Source organism: Ochotona princeps, chromosome 20, assembly GCF_030435755.1.
Source record: "Ochotona princeps isolate mOchPri1 chromosome 20, mOchPri1.hap1, whole genome shotgun sequence".
Taxonomy (NCBI): Eukaryota; Metazoa; Chordata; class Mammalia; order Lagomorpha; family Ochotonidae; genus Ochotona; species Ochotona princeps.
Window position 1 is genome coordinate 23,231,488 of NC_080851.1, and position 22,901 is coordinate 23,254,388.

General features: G+C 44.9%; 1 protein-coding gene across 2 annotated transcripts in view; it reads right to left on the minus strand.

Annotated features, from left to right (window-relative positions):
• The window catches only part of BBS9 (Bardet-Biedl syndrome 9), a 330,719-nt gene extending 309,687 nt beyond the window's left edge, over positions 1-21,032 (minus strand). The window contains exons 1-5 of one of the 2 annotated variants that reach the window (XM_058677975.1): positions 20,359-21,032; positions 15,320-15,442; positions 12,995-13,145; positions 12,063-12,127; positions 4,671-4,784 (exon numbers count right to left, since the gene is read on the minus strand). In XM_058677975.1, the coding sequence (XP_058533958.1) occupies positions 4,671-4,784; positions 12,063-12,127; positions 12,995-13,145; positions 15,320-15,431 (442 nt within the window). In that variant the 5' untranslated portion in view covers positions 15,432-15,442; positions 20,359-21,032. The remainder of the gene's footprint in view (positions 1-4,670; positions 4,785-12,062; positions 12,128-12,994; positions 13,146-15,319; positions 15,443-20,358) is intronic. The other variant, XM_058677974.1, reaches the window with a different exon arrangement.
• Between the last annotated feature and the right edge of the window lie 1,869 nt (positions 21,033-22,901).

Consider the following 22,901-nt stretch of genomic DNA (forward strand, 5'->3'; position numbering starts at 1 on the left):
GGAAGTGGGGCAGCCAGAAATGAACCGGCATCCATATGGGAATCTGGCACATGCAAGGTGAAGACTTTAGCCACTAGGCTACTGCACTAGGCCCTAAAAAGAACTTTTTAAAACTACACTTATCCTGTGCCCTGCGGCGTGGCCTAGCGGCTAAAAAGTCCTCACCTTGAACGCACCTTGAAGGCCTTGGATCTCTGCACCCCTGCGGGAAACCTGGAAGAAGTTCCCGGATCCTGGCTTCAGATCAACATAGCATCGGCCGTTGCGCTCACTTGGGGAGTGATTCATCGGACGGAAGATCTTCCTCTCTGTCTCTCCTCCTCTCTGTATATCTGACTTTCCAATAAAATAAAAAATAAATCTTAAAAAAAAACTACACTTAACCTAAGAGATAATTGTCTCATAATTTTTTAAAAAGCACTGCTACTTAGCTTCAATTTAAGGAATTTACAAAATTTTAGTCAAATGTAAAGCAATATTTCACAATCTAACTTCCATAAGTAATTTCCAACAGCCAGCATGTGGCTGAGCCAACTAAGGCCCAAAGTTGTGCAGGACTGCCATCTAGTGGCATCCCAGTAAAATGACAACAGAAGACTAAACCAATGAACAATCCATTCCTAAAATGACAGGACCAAAGTACCACCCATACATATTAAACTCTGAATGTAAATGGCTTAAGCTCAATCAAATGTCATAGATTAGCAGACTGGATTAAAAAACAAAACCCATCTGTTTATTGTCTAGAAGAGACACACTTCACCAACAAAAGTCAGCAGAAACTATATCGCATGGGTTTTGTTGTTTTCTGTTGGTTTCATCTCATCAAAACACTTTCTTCTGATTAAATCATTCAATGACTCGTAGATCATGCAGTAGCATCATTTTCTTCAAGAAGGTTCTTCATTGTCATTTCTTCAGCTACACGTTATTCATTTAATAGCATGTTATTTAACTTCTTGGTGTTGTTAATTTCTTTTTTCTCCCTGATGTTGATTTTGTTTTGTGGCTCTTCATTTAAGAGGATGTATAGTAGCTGTGTAATGGAGACTGTCATATCTAGTAACATGTCATTTAACTTCATGGCATTGTAAATTTCTATTTTTCTTTCTATTGTTGATTTTGTATTATGAGTTTTCATTTAAGGGGATATACAGTAACAGCGAAATGGAGACTAACATCCAGATGTGAGGATACAATGTAGTATGCATTTCTGCTTCCAGACAAAGATGGACTTACAATGAAACTGTGTGCTGTATCTTGACAGTAGGATTCTGGACTCTCTGCCATTGTCCATGCCCGCAATGATGGACATATGACTGTGTATGAAGAACTATATGTTAGTAATGATATAGAGGAACTAGATGGGGGGAGGGAATTAGGGAGGGGATAAGGGAATATGGAACTGTATCATAAAATTATAATAATAATAATAAAATTTAAAAAGCTGATTGTATGAAACAATGCCAGGTTTTGCTTTTGCTTTATTCTTTTTCAGAAAACTATTACCATAATTATCGAGCTTTAGACTTTCCCAAGAAGCCATATGAAATACACAACAAAGCAGAAGTCAGGGATTTTTTAAAAGTTTCTTTTTTAAACTCATTTCAACTCTAGGGGAGTTTTCAAATAAAAAGAATGGCCAGGCAGCTGTCACCTTTGGATGTCCATATCCCGTCTGGGAGAGCCTACTTCAACTCCCAGCTCTATTTACAATCCAGCACGTGGAGAGACAGTAAGCCATGGCTCAAGACCTGCCACGGATACGGGAAACCAGCGTCGGAGCTCCAGGCTCCCGACTGCTGCCAGGCCAAATCATCATATCCCAAGCACTGTGGGCACTGGAGAGGTTATCCAACAAAGGAAGATACCCCTCTCTCTCTCATTTTAACATGACTTCATCATCCCCGAAAGAACACTCTGCACCCGTTAGCAGGAACTGCCCATCCTGTCGACCGCTAACCTGACTGCTTTTTCCCAACTGACAGTCCCGTTTTCCTTAGGATACTTTAACGACACAGATAATTGCTTCAAAGACACGAAACGGAACTATCTTTCTTTTACTCAGATGCTTCTGTTCCAAATTGAAATGGAAAGTAAAACTTGTCAGAATGGTTTGTTGGGGTTTTTTTTTTTAAGAATTAAAAGAAAAAGATGTCAAATATAGGCACAAAGTTATCCAATCCTTCCAAAATCAGGAACAATTATAATTTGTAAGGAAAAAAAATCTTTTTTTCTCAACCACCTCGGATCATAGGTAAAGACAGATTCACAGGAGAAATGTATACCAATTCATCTTGTTACACTTTTATGTTCTATAGGAGTGTTCCTGATGAAATGAAGACCTGAAGGGGTATGTATGATTATGTATTTGGGGACTTGGTTTTATCGGGAAGTGGACGATCATGGAGACGTGCCACCGGACAAAGCAGCGGAAGTGTAATGGGAACAGACAGCGCAAGCAGCGCATGCTCTTCACGCCCATCCGCCATCGTGAGCCTTTAGCTTCCCAGCCCAGGCTCCTGCTTTCCAGTAAGTACAGCGAGGACACCTCTCACAGGAGGCTCTGCAAACCTGCCCCAGAGGAAAGTCACAACATCCCTCCAGGTCACAACCTACAGGGCGGGCGCAGAGAGGCCATCAGTCCTGCTTCTATGCTACATTCTAGTCTCTCAAGGTACCATGTCTTAGGATGGTGCACTCTGACCCTCATCATGTTCCTTAGAAAGTCACTGTTCAACCTAACGAAAACATCAGATGAAAACAATGTATTCTGACTGGGTTAGCATGACCTGACAAGAAATTAGAAACAGTATAACCTAGAGGAGAAAACACAGCATGTTGCAGAGGTGATCTAAAGAACTGTCATGCTGCCATCAGAAAAAAAAAATCTTATATTTACTTAACAAGTATTGTCTTATCATATCTGGTGGGATTTCAGATGCGCAAAATTGAACAATTCCCTTTTGGGGCATTTGGAAGAGGAAAGAGAAGTGCAAATAGCTAACTAAATAGGACCTAGGTGCCCCCAAGTGTGTCAGACAATTTTTCAATAGAAAAAGTTCTAAGAGCTGTGGGTGGGAACTCTCACATCCATCTTAGCTCGCTTGCTCCTCCCCTCCAACTCTAGGTATCTCACACCCCCTCAAACAAGCCACACACTCAAGTCACTCAAGCTAAGCCATTCTGCAAACCAGGCAGGTGCTATTACACCAAACAGGTGTTTGCATACCACCCCTCAACAACATCCCTGATTTAGCATGCCCAAATTTACACAGTCCTTGCCTTTACCATCTGGAATGAAGAATATTTAGTTCAGGAAAATGAAGATTACTTCCAAACCATGTCATTTTCTCATGTCACTAAAGAAAAATCTAACAGAGGTAGGAAGCCTCATTTGTGCAACCTATAAGCAACAAACACAAAACTCTGAGGTCCACCCAACCCCCCCCAAAAAAAAGAATAACAATATAAAATATCTGATCATCTGTTCTGCAGGTGGCACATGGACACACACACAGCCACACAGAGTCACACTGGAGCTCCTCCCCTCCAGTGTCAACGCAGTGAGAGAAGCTGGGTTGTTAGGATTCTTCCACACCATGAGCCACAGCGGACACATACAAGCACCCAGCCCTGCTGATGCCGGGAGCTCCAGCATCAGTGAGCACCATCAAGCTAGGAGAACCCAGCCTCATGGAGTCAAGCTCCAGCACAGGCGATGCCATCACGAACATTACAAAAGGAAGTCCTTCCGCTAGGTAGGCCAGACAGTACTCCTGAACAAGCAAGATCAAGTCTGATTTCAGCCCCCACCTGCCCGGTTTGCCAGCTGCTCTTGTGCATAATCCACCCACACGACCCTGTACAGCAGCCCAGGAAATGGGGGTTGGTGGGGGGGTACGGGAGTTTGCAGCTTCACTGTGCATACAGCAGGTAACACCACGGGTTCCCTGCCAATAGAAAAGCAGCCCTTTATTCTACTGAGAGAAGCGGGCACCAGACCCCTCACTGAAATTCTCCATCCAAATGAGTCTACAAATAAGACACAAATTGGACCCGGCGGCGTGGCCTAGTGGCTAAAGCCCTTGCCTTGAACGCACCGGGATCCCATATGGGCACTGGTTCTAATCCCGGCAGCTCCACTTCCCATCCAGCTCCCTGCTTGTGGCCTGGGAAAGCAGTCGAGGGCGGCCCAATGCATTGGGACACTGCACCCGCGTGGGAGACCCGGAAGAGGTTCCAGGTTCCCGGCTTCGGATCGGCACAGCACCGGCCGTTGCGGCTCACTTGTGGAGTGAAACATCGGACGGAAGATCTTCCTCTCTGTCTCTCCTCTCTGTATATCTGACTTTGTAATAAAGTAAATAAATCTTTAAAAAAAAAAAAACAAATAAGACACAAATTAGCTGCAAAAAATAGTTGTTCCTATGTCCCTCCAATCTATACAAAAGTGTTGATTACATAGAAATCCAATACATTCAGTGTGTATAAAGCTCTCTCTTTTTTTTTTTTTTTTTTACTATTTTGCTTGGGTATTTGGACGGAAAAAAAACATCTATTTTAACTTTCTCAGAGCATCACACCACATCATCTTCCAACTGCATAGAATCAAATGTCCTAAATCTGTATTTTTAAACTGCTCTCTCTGACAAACAGCAGCACGTTACCTTTGACACCACCAAACGATCCGTACGTCATGTTGCAGGCTGTTCTCTGAAGATTATGTTCATACATCAGCTTGATCTGATATTGGTTCCCATGTTCCACATTACCCAGGGTTCCTAAGGGGAAAAAAGGAAAGACACACTTCACACTTGTTTACACTAAAAACATTCATTTCTTTTCTACATCAAGTCTAGGTAATTCAATTTCAATGAAGTTCAAAATGACAAAGCAGTAAAACCTGAGCAATGAGCCCACCAACAACAGTTAAAATAATTCAATTCTCAGCTCGTACACACCATTAGACAAAATACTAATCCAGGGAGACACTTTATTATCCATTTCTGATAGGCCCATTATGTCTCAGTAAAGCATAATTATTTAAATAACAACAAAATCCTATAACTTCGGCTCTAAATAAATGATGTTGTTTCCTTTATAAACAAGAATGGAGCAAAGAAATGACTGCCTAACAAAAGAAGTTCCCAACATTTTCAAGTGATATTTTCTTTCAAAATTTTTTTTTCTGTAATTTATTTGAGAGACAGGAAGAAGCAGAGGGAAACATCCCATCACTCTGCAAACACCCAAGCAAAGCATGGAGCTAGGACTGCCATGTGGGTCTTCCGGGTGGGCGACAGGAACTCACCTGCTGCCTCCCAGGATGCACTTCAGCAGGAAGTCAGAGCCGGGACCCAAACCCAGGCACTGTCACATGGGATGCAGATGTCTTAACCTCTGAATCACAACACCAGACCCTCAAAAAACTCATTTTCATACTTAAACCCCAGAGCAAATGTTCAGCCCAATCATCCCACATCAGAGAACTTGGGTTTGAGCTCTGGTTCCAGCTCCTGACTCCACTTCCCTGCTAATGCACACCGTGGGAACCAAAAGCAGTGACCCAAAAGTCATTGGATTGCTGCCACCTGTGGGCAACTTGGATGTGTCCCCAGTTGCCAGCCCAGCCCTGGCCTGTCCCAGTCATTCCAAGAACACGAAGAATGAGCCAATGAATGGGATGACATACACTCTCAAATAAATAAACTTTTTAAAAGATTTCTCATTTATTATTTATAAAACAGCACAACAGAAAGATAAAGAACAACAGATATTGGGCCAGTATAATTGTGCACTTAAGCCACTGCCTATGGCACCTGTATGGAAACTGGTTCAAGTCCTGGCTGCTCCACCTCCAATCCAGCTCCCTACTAACAAGCCTGGAAGAGCAACAGAGATAGACCAAGTCCCTGGGACCCTGCATCCATGTGGCAGATCCAAAAGAAACTCCCAGCTCCTGCCTTCAGATCGGCTCAGCTCTGGCCATTGTGGTCATTTGGGGAATGGACCGATAGATGGAAGATCTCTCTCTCTGTCTCTTCTCTCTATATCTCCTTGACTCTGTGTATCTGCCTTCCTGGAGTCTGGAGAGATTTCATTGTGATTGGAGTGGCAAGACTGCCAGCAATACAGAACTGCTGAACTATCAAAACCACTTGAGAAGGACCCTCAGAGCATGCCCCACATCGGGGACCTTGGGATGGGTGGGCTGGTTGGCACAATTGGGATGGTTGGCACGGTTGGCATGGTTGGCACGGTTGGCATGGTTGGGATGGTTCCCCCAGATACAGGAAGGAAAAAAGAGAATGTCAAAACAATGGTTACACCCACTTTCCTCTAGCCCTTGACCCTTCGTACCCTAATCAAATATGTAAAAAGTATCAAAAATAAAACTTACACAATAAAAAATATAAATTTTTTAAAAGTTAGTTTATTTTGAAATTCATTCATGTACAGGGATTTTTTCTTAGTTATTCCATGAATGTATTACTATGAACTTTCTGAAGATCCCACATGTATGTACACACTTATCTATGCATGGACAGTTCCTTAAGGGTTATTTTGTCCAGAAGGGTTTACCCACATACAATGACATTATAAGAATACATTTTTCTCCATCTTAGCATCAAAGCATCTTCAATTAAATAAATAAATAAATAAATAAATAAATAAGGCCAGCCCACAGCTCCCTGATTATGGCCTGGGAAGGCAGTGGCCCAGGAGAAGCTCCTGGCTCCTGGCTTTAGATCTGCTCAGCTCCAGCCACTGTGGCTACTTGGGGAGTGAATCAGTAGATAGAACAGCTCATTCTCCCTCTCTATATAGCTCTGCCTTTCAAACAAATAATAACTAAATAAATCTTTAAAAAAAATGAAAGAAGATACCATTTCCACTGATGTTCACCAGACTATGCCACCGCCGAACAGGTCTGTTTAGCATGTGGGTTATTTTGAATAACAGGCCAAAGAGAAGCATTTGTAAAGGAAAGAAAAGAAATGCCTATTTATAATGATGTTACCTCTCCTGAACCAAGTATGCTTCTTTTTATCAATAGAGAAAGTCTTACATGTATATGTAATAGACAACTAAAACAACCCTGGTGTGCCATATTTTTCTATTCACCTTCCCATGCCAGTAGCTGCAAATTCCTTTTCCATTGATTAGCCCAAAGTAGTAGTTAAGCCCAAATGTAGTCACCCCTATGGGTTGGTCATCAGGGGTACCTTGCATGGTACACATGTTAGTTCACTTGTGTTCTTTCTCTCCTGTTGCTCTGTCTTCAGCTAGCGTGCAGGGCCCCAGCTAGAGAAGCCAGGCTGAGAAGAGGAAAAGGCCATTTGCTCTCCTACCCAACCTTCCACTTCGTCAGTCTGGCCCTTCCTCCACCTTTGGAAAGTGGAGGATTGGGTCAAATTAAAACCAGATTTGATCTCAGAATGCCTTCAGACCTTGGGTTCCCAGGAGATGAAATCCAACCTAATTTAGTATATAAACACCAAAAGTCTAACTTAGGAGTAGTCTCATCCAATCAAAGCAGCTGAGTGTCAACCAATCACTGATTACCCATAATTTTTTTAAAAAGTAGATAGACTGTAGACTATTAGCCTTGTTTTAAAAAAATATTATTTAAAAAAACAAATTAAAAAAAATTCTTGGGGCCAGGATTGTGGTACAGTGAGTTAAAGCCCTGCTTGGAAAGTCAGCATCCCATGTCGGGGTCTTGTTTAAGTCCTAGTTGTTTCACTTCTAATATAGCTTCCTGCTAATGTGCCTAGCAAAGCAGGGGACGGCGGCCCCTGCCACTCACCTGGTTCAGCCTGGCCCAGCCGGCCATTGTGGATATTCGGAGTAAACCAGTAGATGCAAAATCTCTCTCTCTATTTCTCTCTCACTTTCTCTCTCTCTCACTACTCCTTCCAAATAAACAAAAATAAACAAATTGAGAAAAGATCTCGATAATAGTTTTAAGTGCAATGTTATTAAATGCTATGCAGCCTAAGGATGTTAGAGGAACACAAAATGATGATGAAGGTTCAGTCTGTCAACAGAATCACATCTCTCTCTCTCTCTCTCTCTTCTAGACTCATGACACTCATTAAAATGCATCAGATGTTTAGTAAATACTTAACATGAAGTACGTTACTTTGGGAAAAGAATATTTCAGAGCTCAAATCAGCATGGCTTAAGCTCACACATCTGTAACTATTTACAGAAGCCTACCAGGAAGCAATGTGAGATGTCACGTCACACTTTATGACACTTTCCTCTTCCAGGATGTGATGAGTTGGGCTCATGTCAAGGCAGCAGGTCCGGCTATTTCTGTGTCAAACACACACTTGTTGCTGTATCATCCACCATCAGGAAGTCGCACAGTGGCCTCTGACTCTTAAGGGATTTTCAGCATGTCTAGGAGACTGATTTTAAAGATCTCTTCTAGTTTGCCTCAAATCTTTCTTTTTATGGGGGCGGGGCAAACAGACTATAAGAGAAAAAGGCTTTAAAAAAAATGGGAGAGAGGGCATTTGGGGGAAGGATGTCAGATAGAGCACAATGCTTTCATCCACTGATACTTTCACTTAAACTAGAAAACGAGCCCCCCCGTGACAGTAAAAGCTGGGGAAAAGTTCAACCTGGAACCTCAAGAAACCAAGAGTACAAAAACATCAACTTCCCATGCTTCTCAACTTAAGCCCAGCTAGCAAAAATACACAAATTTTCAGCCAACGAATATCTTAAGAGGCTGAAGAAAAGAGAGACAGAAGGGAAGTGAGGTGCGGCATAAAGGAATGTATTTTGGACAACTCCAGGTTCCCAGGGAAGACAAGGTCTTTACATGAACACAAAGAAGAAAGGAACAGTAAAATCCACCATTCCCATGGAGAATAACCTTCATTTTCAACAGTAACCTGAGGAGATACCTCAATGTGCTATAAAAAAACTGTGACAAAACACACTACTTTCTTGTGGTGAACTTTTTCTGAGAAAAACATCTTTTATTCCTTAGTCCATGTCCCACACTCTAGAGGACCCTGCAGGCTACAGTTTTCCTGGATCATAAATTAAATGAGACCAGGAAAGGCCAAAAATCGATTCTGATTTCTAGGTTTTAAGAAGCGCCTCCTCTCTGACCTGCTTTGAACCCTTTTGGGGCCTTCCAAAGGGACTGATGTCCCAAGAAGTGGCCAGGCTAACCATAACTATAGGCAAGTTTTGCTACTTCACGGCCTGTGCAACCCAGCTGGTAAAATACCACCTGCAGTTAGCAGACATGATCAGAGACAGAGGGGCCGCTAGACCCAGGCTCTGAAGTAGCCTGTATCATCCCCTCTCCAGTTACTACGCAATACTAAGCTTGTGCCCTGGCACTAGGAGGAGCAGTTAACTTATACCATGAAACTAATAAGAGTGCATTTCATCAGGCCACTGATAGAAACTGGGAAGAAAAGAACAGTTAACAGAAAAAAGCGAAAACAACACCTGGAAAAGAATAATAAAGACTTACTCTCAAATGCCTCAGCACCATGCAGAACTGTGTTCACTCATTAATTCAATGATCCTTATCGGATGTCTACTATATACAATATGCCTGATCATAAAGCCTAACTTAGAAATACAACAGATTAGGCCTGGTGCAATAACCTCGTAGCTAAAGGCCACAGCTTGCTCACACCGGGTTCCTGTATGGGTGCCGGTTCATGTCCCAGCTGTTCCACTTCCCTTCTAGCACCCTGCTTTGGCCTGGGAAAGCAGTAGAGGATGGCCCAAAGGGACCCTGCACCCAAGTTGGAGACCTGGAAGAAGCTTCTGGCTCCTGGCTTCAGAGCAGCACAGCTCCAGCCATTGGAGTCACTTGGGGAGTGAACCAGCGAATGGAAGATCTTTCTGTCTCTCTTCTCTGTAAATCTGACTTCCAATAATAATAATAATAATAATAAATCTTTTTAAAAATGATACTCTTATAAAAAGAAAGAAAGGGCCCGGCGGCGTGGCCTAGTGGCTAAAGTCCTTGCCTTGAACGCACCAGGATCCCATATGGGCGCTGGTTCTAATCCTGGCAGCTCCACTTCCCATCCAGCTCCCTGCTTGTGGCCTGGGAAAGCAGTTGAGGACGGCCCAATGCACTGGGACACTGCACCCGCGTGGGAGACCCAGAAGAGGTTCCAGGTTCCCGGATTCGGATCGGCACGCACCGGCCCGTTGCAGCTCATTTGGGGAGTGAATCATCAGACGGAAGATTTTCCTCTCTGTCTCTCCTCCTCTGTGCATATCTGGCTGTAATAAAATGAATAAATCTTTATAAAAAGAAAGAAAGAACTATAGCAGATCTTCACCAAAAAAAAAAATAAAAAAATAATGGGTAAAGAAATGTAGCTCGATGGGATAGAAGTCTGGCACAGCAGTTAGGAAATTACTTGGAACGGCAATATCCCATTATGGCAGTGCCTGGAACAGGTTCAGATTCTACTTCTAATTCAGTTTCCTGCTAACAGGCACTATGGAAGACAGTAAGTGATCACTCAATTACTTGGGATTCTAACTCCCATGTGAGAGATCCAGATTAAGTTCTGGGCTCCTGGCTTCAGCATGACCCAGCCCGAACACTGTGGTCATTTGGGGGTGTGGCAGTAACTAGTGGATGAAAGACACTCTCTCTCTCTTCCTCTTGTAAATAAAGTTTTAAAAGAAAGAATATGCAGGTCAGTGATAGCAAATACAAATCATTACTGCAAGAAAAAGCAGGATACAAGGAAAACTAAAATCAAGAGAATGAGTCTGGGTACTGGTAAGTTAAGCCCCTTATTTGTACATGCCAGTCTAAGTTCCAGCTACAAAGTCAATCCAGCTTCCTGCTGATGAAACTTGGGAAGGCCAAGGTTGGTAACCCAAGTACTTCAGCCCTGCAACCCACGTGGGCAGCCAGGATGGAGTTCCTGGCTCTAGGGTTGTTCCATAGCCGTATAACATAGTCAGTTAGGGAGCGAACCAACAGGTGAAAGGATCTCCTTTTCTCTCCCCTTCCCTTTGTCATTCTGCCTCCCCTCTCCTTTGCCCTGTCACTCTGCCTTTCAACCAAACAAGGGTAAAAAAAATCAGAAAGAATGAGTCAGCTTTATCCTAATCCATACATTCTCTCAATATTAATAGTGACAAAAATAACTCCTGGGCCTGGCACAATAGCCTAGTAGCTAAATCCTTGCCTTGTATCCCCAGAGGATCCCATATGGGCGCCAGTTCATTTCCCGGCTGCTCACTTCCCTTCCAGCTCCCTGCTTGTGGCCTGGGAAAGCAATCAAGGATGGCCTAAAGCCTCGAGACCTTGCACCTGCATGAGAGAACCAGAAGAAGCTCCTGGCTCCTGCCTTCAGATCGGCTCAGCTCTGGACCTTGTGGCCACTTGGGGAGAGAACCAGCAAATGCCAGATCTCTCTCTCTGTCTCTCCTTCTCTCTGTGTATCTGCCGTTTTAATAAAAATAAATAAATCTAAAAAAAATACTCCCTGAACTAAAAATAACGTAATAGCTAAAGTTATTCTTTACATTTTAATAAGAGCCCAGTGCTGGTGCCCAACCACTTGACTGGTACCCACAGAACGTGTACACATCCTAACAACCGGCTGAGTGAAGACAACCAAATACCAAGACTCTGGAACTCTAAAGAGACAACACTGGGAGTTCACCCAAGCCGCTATGACTCAACAGCTAATGAATTTCGTCACTGCTAAAGCATCTCCTAACACTCTAGGGTCCTGAAGCCCAGTGTTGACCTCAATCGCTACCAGCCAGTCCTGGACACAACTCCTCGGAGGGTGGAGATTACAACAAACCACTACCGGAAATGCAAGTACACATGGAAACAGTAGCCCCAGAAAATCAAACAGCTTGAGGATCTGAATGCGTAATTAACAATGAGGCAAAGCTAATCAAGAGAAGCCATCCAGGGAAAGTCGTTCCAGGGAAGCCATCCAGGGAAGCGCTAGGGAAAATGCATTCTGCTGGAATACTGGCGAGCCCAGTTCATAACGGAAATCCTACATTACAAAAGGGTTGTTTCTTACCTGAGACAGAGTAGACACAAAGTTTTCTAGAATGCAGCACAGCCAAATGAAGCAGCTCAGTACCTCTGAAAAAAATGGGGAGGAGGTGAGTTTTAGAAGTTATTCAATAATCTTTTCAGATGTAACCAAGATGTTGCCAAATAATCTCCAAAGATCTTATGACCGCAGCCCCCACGAGTAAACAAAAACTAGACGTGACAACCAGCAGCCAATCCAACAACCGCAGAGGCTGTTGGCCTCAGGCAGCTGCCTTCACACTGAAACCAAGCGAGGACCCAAGCAGGAAGCAGGTCTGAGGCCTCATGAGGCCCCACAGGAGACCCAATGGCTGGTCCTGCCTCTCCCACTTAATTCACCTGTGACTTTGGGCAAGTCACCGGTTTCAATTAAATACAATTAAATCATGTGAACCCAACTTGTAAACGTTTATCATATGGGATTCCGGCACGTTCAAGGCAAGGACTTTAGCCACTAGGCTACTACGCAGGGCCCAATTAAATTCTTTTTTTTTAAGGTATTCCAAACATTAGGAATACTTATAAATTTAGAGGCTGGGGTTGTGGCATAGCATGTTAGGCCACTACTTGCAATGTCAGCACCCATACTGGAATACTTCTTTGAGTGACATTCTCTCCATTTCCAATCCAGCTTCCTGTAACTGAGCTTGGGAAGGTAACAGAAAATGGCACCAGTGCTTGGTGCCCTGCCACCCATGTGGGAGACCTGGATGGAGTTCCAGGCTCTATGCGGAGCTCTCCAAGTTGGTTACTGCAGGCATCTGGGTATGAAAGACCACCCCTCCTTTCTCTCTTCTTCTCCCCATCTCTGTCATTATTCTACCTTTTAAATAAACAAACAATTAAATCTAAGAAAATATATGTGAGATTGACATGCTCCGAAATAAAGTACCCAGATCAGTGGATTGTACTTACGAAACAAACTGCCCGACTTCCACCTGCAGGATCGGATCTCTCAGATGCACTTCCAGAAGCAAATCTTCAGCGTGAGCTCCATCTCCCGTTTTTACAGGGTGGGGGTTAAAGATTCTTAGGTATCCCATAAAGCTACCCACAATTATTTTATCTGTAGAGAGATTTTTGTAGAAAATAAGAGATACAGAAGAAACAAACATAAGCAGCAAGTTTGGTAATAATCTTCCTAACACATGAAAGATAAATCTACAAATTAAAACAACCCAGACATGTTCCACATAAAAGATCACTGCACCAACAGGTATCAACACAGAGAAGTGATTTCACTGTTTTATTTCCCAAGCCTTCATTCAGTGTCAGAATCAGAATATAATGAAGTCAAGGCAGGGCTGATCGTCAAAGGACTAGTGCAAGGTTGCAAAGGGATGCCCCACTCTACAAGGGGGTACAGCTGTCAAAAACACTGTACTGAACAGGGTGTGGACACATTCATAGATAGAGTGTCCGGGTTAACATTGTTTAACCTTGGATGCAAAAGGGGGACATCGTAGGATGGGTGCTGCAGATTAAACTGTGTCCCCTGAAAAGATCCTGTGACATCCTAATCCCAGGTATCTGTGTGAATATGGCCTTATTTGGTCATATCTTGGCAGATGTTATCAAATTTTAATTCAGAGTGTCTCTGAAGGGAACAGAGAAACGTGCGAGGAGAGTGGCACATGAAGATACAGAAAGAAAGAGGATGGTTGTGTGAAACAGAGGCAGAGACTGGGGTGAGGCAGCCACAAGTGAGGGTGCGCTGCAAGCGCCAAGCAGGACTCCTGGGGTCCTCAGAGGCAGCCAGGTCCTGCCACACCTGGACTGCAGACTTCCCATCTCCAGAACAGTAACAACACACCACTCTGGTGTAACACTCTTATTTCCATCTACTTAAAAGTAGGGGTTCTGGGGCCGGTGCCTTAGCATAGCAAGTTAAACCTTTTCCTGTGGCACTGGCATTCCCACAAGGGCACACATTCAAGTTTCCAGCTGCTCCACTTCCAAAGCAACTCCCTGCTAATGCACCTGGGAAAGCAATGGAGAATGGCCCAAGTGTTTGAGCCCCAGCACTGATGTGGGAGACCCAGAAGAAGCTCCTGGCTCCTGGCTTCAGACCAGTCAGCTCAGCCATTGTAGCCAATTTGGGGGGGGAGTGAAACAGCAGTTGGAAGATCTCTCTCTCACTCTCTCTCAATCTTTCACTTTCCTTCTCTCTCCATTGTAACTCTGGCTTTCAAATACAGCAAATAAATCTTAAAAAAAAAAAAAAGTCGGAGCTCTGCATATTAGGAGAGTTCTACATGCCAGGCAAATGCTCTAAGCACTTCACACGCGCTAGTTCACTAAATCCTGACAATAACCCTACAAGACAGGTGTTCTTCTGGGAACTTCAGCCCCCAGTGAAGACACACAGGTCATCAGGAATTCACTGCTGGGTGTCCTGCTGGAAGCCTCAGGGAATTCTACAGACTCACGAGCTACACTCCACCCTGTCCCCACCATGGCTTGGCCAGTTCAGCTCTGCCTACATTTGGGGAAGTTATCTTGGTCTCATTCCAATTCACCAGTTATACTTAAATCTGACAGCATTTCATGTCATTTCACGAGAAATAAAGGAGAAAAACAAAACCTAAATGGTAGAGAAGTGAGCATCCGAGAATACACTGCAGGCACCAAAATCCACAGGGATAGTGAGAACTGGTTCAGGAGCTGAACGGGGCACACAGCAGGGAGACCCCTGTTCAGTCTAGATGGGATGAGACAGCACTGTAGAGGGACACATGGCAATGAGCTGAAATTACCACCTCTAGTCCCCTCGTCTTCGGAGACCACTGCAGGTGAAACTCCAGCAGAATGGACAGTTGCTGCCGTGGGCCACACGAACAGAAAAGAGGAATATCCAACCAGATGTAAGATCACTTTTTCTAAGGGCACACGATAATCAAGATAAGATGCTGGGGACCCAGCACAGTACTTGGGTTCCCGCCACCCACAGGGGACACCTGGATTAAGTTCCTGGTTCTTGACTCAGCCTGGCCCAGCCCCAGACACTTCAGTCACTTGGGTATTAAAACCAGTAGACGGAAGATTCTGTGTGTGTGTCTCCCTCTCTGTAATTCTGACTTTCAAATAAATAGATCTTTTAAAGAAATAAAAAATCTTAAAATTAGGACACAATTGCAACAATTCAATTACTTCATAAAAAGGTCATGTGTAAAAAGGCAAGTCATTTTTATTTCATATCTTGAAAGCTTTGCTCTCAATTCATGGCCACAAATTGCCTACCTTGTCCACTTCCACTGTTGTCAACATCAGCCAAACACAAACAGCCTTGATCAAATTCTTCTTTTTCTCCCAGAACAGTGGACCACCAGTCACGGGCTTTAAATAAAGACATGTTCTTTCGCTCTAAAAAGAAAATACCCATTTATAATAAAAATCTACTTCACACCATGAATTAATGATCTCTTAAGGCATAATCATATCAAAGTTGGATTTTTTTTAAATATTTATTTTTTATTAGAAAGTTAGATTTACAGAGAGGAGGAGAGACAGAGAGGAAGATCTTCCATCTGATGATTCACACCCCAAGCAATCACAATGACCAATCCAAAGCCAGGAGCCCAGAGCTTCTTCCGGGTCTTCCACACGGATGCAGGGTCCCAAGGGTTTGAGCTGTTCTCAACTGCTTTCCCAGGCCACAAGCAGAGAGGTGGATGGCAAGCAGGGTCTCCGGGATTAGAACCGGTGCCCATATGGTCTCCCACCACATACAAGGCAAGGACTTTAGCCACTAGGTTACCACGAGTGGTTCTGCATCAGTTCTAGCTATATGTTATGCTCCTATACAAAACGACAAATCCATATGGTTAGAAACATTAGTCAGATACTTTGCAAGTCAACTGGGCTGAGAAAAGTTAAAATTTTAGTAGGTTATTTCCCTATTCTGAGAAGTGTAGGTGAGAATGGCCCAATGTAACCAAAAAACATTACGTTACTGGGGTAGACAGTTGACACAGCCGCTGAAACATCAGCTGGAGTGCCTTTGTTCAGGATCAGCTAATGTGCACCCTTGGAAGCAGTAGGTGAGGACCTGGGACTTGGGCTCCTGAGTTCTGGGCTCCTGGTTTGGTCCTGGCTGACCTAGCTGTTGCAGGCATTTGAAGAGTAAACCAGAAGATGAAGATATCTCGCTCTCTCAGTCTCTCCCTCCCTCTCTCCCAATGTTTTCATAAACCAACCAATATGCCATGTTTTTTGAAGTGTGTTTCTGTTTAAAGCTAACTTAATATATGAAGCTGATATGCTGAAGTCATAGCCAATATCACTACAACTCAGCCCTAACAAAGCGCATCTAAAGTATGTTTTCTCCATAAGGTACACCACAACTTCCTTGAACCTAAGATCACGGGAGAGTCCTGCAGCATTGCAGTTGAAGCTGCTTAGAGTCTCTAAACAGACGGTGAAAGGACCCTTGCTTACAACATGAGAGCTTACACCACAGAGGAGTCATTTGATGCTAGCTTGATGGCTGTGCAGCAGCAACTCCAATATTTCACTGCTCTGCCACAACAGCATTTTCATAATTGCAAGCACTGATTCTGGGGTTTCAAATGAATGCTATGAGTATGCAATGAATCAGCAGACAGTGAGAATCAACTGTATCTTCTTGTTTATGCAGATCAGTATGCTTTTAAAAGTAGATCCTCCACATAGGCTATTTGTTCTCCTTTGTAGCTAATCACGAGATTACTCCTAGGTTTCAGGTCCTGACTCCAGTTTGTTACCAGGCCACGTCCTGGAAAGCAGCAGATGATGGCCTAAGTCCCCGCATCCCTGCTACGCACATGAAAGACCCAGATTGTGAGTCTGGCTCCGGGCTTCAGCCCCAACCCAGCTGCAGCCTTTGTGCACATCCGGGCAAGAAGAAGGCAGCTGGGAGCTTTGGGGCTGGTTGACGGTCTCTTTCTTCCTGGCTTACAAAAGAAAATGAAATAAAATTAAAATTGAAAAATAGGGCCCGGCGCGGTGGCCTAGCGGCTAAAGTCCTCGCTTTGAACGCGCCCAGGATCCCATATGGGCACCGGTTCTAATTCCGGCAGCTCCACTTCCCATCCAGCTCCCTGCTTGTGGTCTGGGAAAGCAGTCAAGGACGGCCCAAAGATTTGGGACTCTGCACCCACGTGGGAGACCCGGAAAAGATTCCTGGTTCCCAGCTTTGGATTGGCGCAGCACCAGCTGTTGTGGCTCACTTGGGGAGTGAATCATTGGACGGAAGATCTTCTCTGTCTCTCCTCCTCTCTGTGTATCTCACTTTGTAATAAAAATAAATAAATAAATCTTTAAAAAAAAATTGAAAAATAAATGAAATAAAATTGAAATTTAAAAAAGACCATTACATGTGAAATCAGCCAGGAATAACATGGTGGTGAGAGGTATAGACCCTGGAGGCAGCCTGGGTGAGTCTGAATTCTTGTGCCAACACATACCAGCTATACACTAGGGTTAGGGTACTAAAGATTACTAAGCCACTATACCTCAGCTTTTTCATTGGCAAAATAAAGGCAAGGGCGATACTGTCAGCATTACATAGAATGCACAAGACGAGACCTATGGCTTTTGACAAAGTATTTGCAAATCATACATCTGATACAAACCTAATCCCAGAATCTATCAAAAACTCCTTGGGGCCAAGATTGTGCTGTAATGCTGGCATCTCATATGGGCACCTGTTCATGTCCCAGTTGCTCCACTGAACCAGTTCCCTGCTAATGCACTTGGAAAAGCAATGGAGGATGGCTTAAGTTCTTGGTCCCCTGCAACCATGTGGAAGATCTCAAAGAAGTTCCTGGCTGGGCCCGGTGTAATAGCCTAGCAGCTAAGGTCCTCACCTTGCACGGGTCTTTGAGATGGCTCCACTGGCTAGACCTTCACTTGCAAGCAATGGCATCCCATATGTGCACCAGTTTGTGTCCCAGCTGCTCCCTTTCCGACCCAGCTCCTTATTTATGGCTTGGGAAGGAAGCAGAGGATGGTCAAGTCCTTGGGCCCACATGGAAGACCCAGCAGCAGCTCCTGCCTTCAGATCAGCTTTGCTCTGGCCATTGCAGCCATTGGGGATTGAACCAGCAGATGGAAGATTTTTCTATTTCTCCTTCTCTCTGTAAATCTGCTTTCACATCAAAAATAATGATTTTTTTAAAATGTAAGTATACAGATAAATGTAAAGGAATGAGTCCAGAAATAACCCACTATGCACATGCTCAGCTGAATTTTAACACAGAGGGCAAGACCATTCTTAGCGGAATTTGCAACAAATGTTCCCAATTAGGCACATGTGGAAGCATCAAACCGGACCCTTACCTCCAACCACGTTTTAAAAGTAACTGCTTCTGGGCCCGGCGGCGTGGCCTAGCGGCTAAAGTCCTCGCCTTGAAAGCCCCGGGATCCCATAAGGGCGCCGGTTCTAATCCTGGCAGCTCCACTTCCCATCCAGCTCCCTGCTTGTGGCCTGGGAAAGCAGTTGAGGACGGCCCAATGCATTGGGACACTGCACCCGCGTGGGAGACCCAGAAGAGGTTCCAGGTTCCCGGCTTCGGATCGGCGCGTACCGGCCGTTGCGGCTCACTTGTGGAGTGAAACATCGGACGGAAGATCTTCCTCTCTGACTCTCCTCCTCTCTGTGTATATCTAGCTGTAATAAAATGAATAAATCTTTAAAAAAAAAAAAAAAAGTAACTGTAAATTGGGCTTGGCAGCGTGGCCTAGTGGCTAAGGTCCTCGCCTTGATCCCATATGGCTGCTGGTTCTAATCCCGGCAGCTCCACTTCCTCTCTATCTCTCCTCTTCTCAGTATATCTGACTTTGTAATAAAAATAAAATAAATCTTAAAAAAAAAGTAACTGTAAATTGAGCAAAAGTCTCAACGCAAGCTAGCGATAGCTAAAACTAAAAATGTACATCTGATAAAGGAGTTATATCTGTAACTTACAAGAACTCATACAACTCGATAACGTCAAAATCAACTTCCTGCTAATGCACTTGGAAAGGCATGGGAAGATGGCCCAAGCGCATGGGCCCCCAACCCACATGTGGGAACCCAGAATGGAATTCTTGTCTTCTTGCTTGAGCCTGGCCACACCTGGCTGCTGCATCCATTTAGGAAACAAGTCAGTAGATGGAACAGCTCTTCATCTCTCTCTCATCTACCTTTCTCTCTCTCTCACTTTCTTTCTCTCTCTCTCTCTCCTTCTGACTCTCCGTCGTTCATTCACCCAAATTCTGTACAAAACTAAAATACACTTTGTATAACACAGGCAACGAGATTTGAATGGACACCCTACACACAAGATAGAGAAATGAGCACGTAAGATGACGCTCACTATCCATTAGAGGACTGCAATTAAAGACTACCTTTACCCTGTCGTTCCCACTGGGGATGCACAGAATCCAAAAGTCAGAGTCACAAGTACTGATGAGGACAAGGGAGCTGTCAGGAGCCTCATAGAAAAGGCCTGAACTACTTAGTCACAGAGTAGTTCCCAGCAGGCGGTCCTGCCATAAACATACCTAGTCAAAGTCTTTAAATTCACACAGAAGCGGTCAATGGTTTCCAAAAGGCAACCCTGTCTTAAAACCCTTTTAAACCCAACACGGCTAGCAAGTTCGAAAGCCTGCCTCCCTCTGAATCCTGGCCAACCGTAATTTGTTTGTTTGTTTGTTTGTTTGTTTGTTTCCCTCCAACGGCTTACATGCAATGTCCGTGTACATGCCAGACAGCCGATGTGTGAACTATGATCTCGTATTTAAGGCAAAAAGTGAGATACCAAACAATCCTATCAATGTCTCCAGGAAACTGAAGCCGGTGCAGAGCGTGATGGGAGGCAGGTGCTCATCAAATCAGCTCAGGGCATCTGAACTGCTGTGGTCGGCAGAGCAGAAAGAAAAGGAGAAGCAATAATCCTATTGCCTCGGGGATTAAGCAGAATTAGTCCATGCATCCCACTTCCCCAAGCAGGCTGCGAACAGCTGCGACCTGTTGAAACCTTCGTCGAAGGAGGATGCTGGTGATGGACCGCTTCGCCTTCCTCAACAGAATCATGTTTTTTAAAATGAATAAAAAAATAAAATCACCCTTTTCTCCAACATCTTCTCTGTACTCCTAATCCTTCTGTATGAATACAAACATCCTCAAAAAAAAAAAAAAAAAAAAAAGCCGGGACCTTCTTTCCCCCAAACCACTCCCCATGGCTTCAGAGGATATCCAACACAAAGTGCGTCGTTTGTGCACCCCAAGTTCAATGCCAGGCGTGTGTGTTCCTTACCTCAGGCCGAGTGCGGGCTGCGCCCACGTCCCTGCGAACTCTTTTGCCGGAGATCTCCCCTCAAGAACGCCTGTCCCAGGCTCCCGGCGATGGAGCCCACGCAAGAACGGAAGGTGCACAAAAAACCCACCCGTAACGGCACCACCCGCTCCTCGTCCCTCCGGGCAGCACCATCAGATCAGCTCCGCAGAGTTGGAGCGACTCGCCCCAAGAAGACCCCCTACACCCGCTCTGTCATCCACAGAGACAAGCCGAGGGGGCGACATCCATCTTCGGGACCCAACAGGCAGGCGAGGAAAACTTCAACTCCTGCTGCTCACAAACAGGAGAAATCCACGCAGGGGGCAGAGAGCGGGACGCAGCAGCGGAAAACCCACGGGCGCGGAGGAGCCTACCACTCGCCACTCCAGCCCCACTCCCAGCCCTCTCCGCCTGTTGTCATAGCGCTGCACAACTGACGCCACTGCGCAAGCGTCTGTTCCGCCGCCGCGCCTTCTGGGACTTGTAGTCCACAGCGGTAATGGCGCCCCAGGCCGACCACGGTTTCTCAATGGTCCCCAATGCGGAATCACGTCTGTCCCCGAGCGGGGCTCGTTCGAACCACTGCCTAGTCCTCCTGAGCTGAGGGCGGGACAATCAGCGCGTTGTTGCTTCTGTCATTGCATCGGCTTCTCAAGGCCTGAACCTGGTCCGGCCTCCCGCCTGGACTGCAGCTGCAAGCCACGCCCCTCCCGCCCCGTGTGGGCGTGGCCTTCCGGGGGCGTGGCCCGGGCGGAGCGTCCTGGGCTTCTCTAAACCCCAGGCTTCCAGCCTGCTGTATTCATGGGGGAATGCGCCCCAAGGCCTGATCCATGAACCCCCGGCTGTGTTGAGGATCAGAAGACCCAGATCATGGAGATGGTGATGCTTTTGAACGATTTCCAGGTTTGGGGGTTGTTTTCCCCACTCTGGGCAAACCTACAGCTGTTAGCTGTACCTATCTCCTGAAATATACATTCCGTGTTAAATCTACCCTGGGGTGGATTTCCTGACATACAGAATATGCAAATATTCAACTTTAGAAAATCATACTTTCCATTTTAACATCCTTGAGATTCAATGTAATTTCACACCCTGTCAGTCACCAAACTGGAAAATTTTGTTGCCATCTGCTTTTTCTCCTCTTGTTACGGAGTGCAGCCAGTGATAGTAGAAGTCTCTTCGAAGTCTTGCTTTATTGCTCCTTCACCTCTCCTTGTATACTCTTCCCCCGCCCCGTCCTAATTTAGCCAAGATATTGGATGCAGATGAGTCCAATTAGTCCAGGTGTTTTTAGCTACAAGCCCAGTTCGTGTTCCTGCCCATCCCAACCAGCACTAATCAATTCCTTAGCCCACAGCACTTAGATATTAGCTCCTGCCCACCTGTGACTCACCTATCAACTGAGAGGGGACGGTACTGCTTTGTTGTGTAACCACTCCCCTCACAAGCCCCTTTAAAAGGCCCATGAAGCGTGGGTTCATTCTCTTTCTGGTCAGGTGTTTTCATTACTCTGGCACCTCAACTCTTGGCTGACCCAGGACAGGTAGTCCCATGGGCATGGTTCCTGTGTACTGCTTAGATGGGACAATGGATATAATAACATTGTTTCTGGTTTGTGTGCTGTCAGGAGTTCCAGGAGAGGTGAGGCCTAGCAGTAGTGGAATGTGGGCAGAGAAGCCAGGGAAAGGTGAATGCCTGCAGCTTTGTAAGTGTGTCCAGGTTATTCGTCCCAGGTCTCTTAGGATAAAATATTGTTGGGGAAGCTGGGACATAGGTCTTCAGCTTAACGGATGGACTTAAGGGTAATGACCATTTGTTCCACTTTGAATTATGTTTGGTTGGATTATGATTGGTTGGATTGCCATATGGACTTGTGATTTGCTATTTCTAATATACTCTATTATCATTAAGCTTGGTTAATAAAGACTCCTTAATAAAACCTTAGACATGTCTGGTATGATCTTGCTCACACCCAGTAACACCCTCAGTTGATTTTATAGCTTAATCTTTTAAATTCTGATTTCACCACCAAGCCGCATTTCCAGCATAACATGTAGATCTAAGTCACTGCATGTTTAATGCTGAAAGAATCACATGAACAAAGCTGTGATTTTGTAAGCTTTAATATTAAACCATCATGGCATTAATAACAGAGTAAAAATTATAGGCCCAGCGCGGTAGCATAGTGGCTAAAGTCCTTGCCTTCCTTGTGCTGGGATTCTATATGGGCACTGGTTCCTGTCCCAGCTGCTCCACTTCCCATCCAGCTCCCTGCTTGAGGACTGGGAAAGCAATTGAAAACAGCCCAAAGGGACTGTGCACCCAAGTTGGAGATCTGGAAGAAGCTTCTGGCTCCTGGCTTCGGATTAGCTCAGCTCCAGCAGTTGTGGCCAGTTGGGGAGTGAGCGGATAGAAGATCTTTCTGTCTCTCCTCTCTGTAAATCTGACTTTCCAACAAAAATAAATAAATAGGGCCCAGCACAGTGGCCAAGAGGCTAAAGTCCTCACCTTGAACACACCTT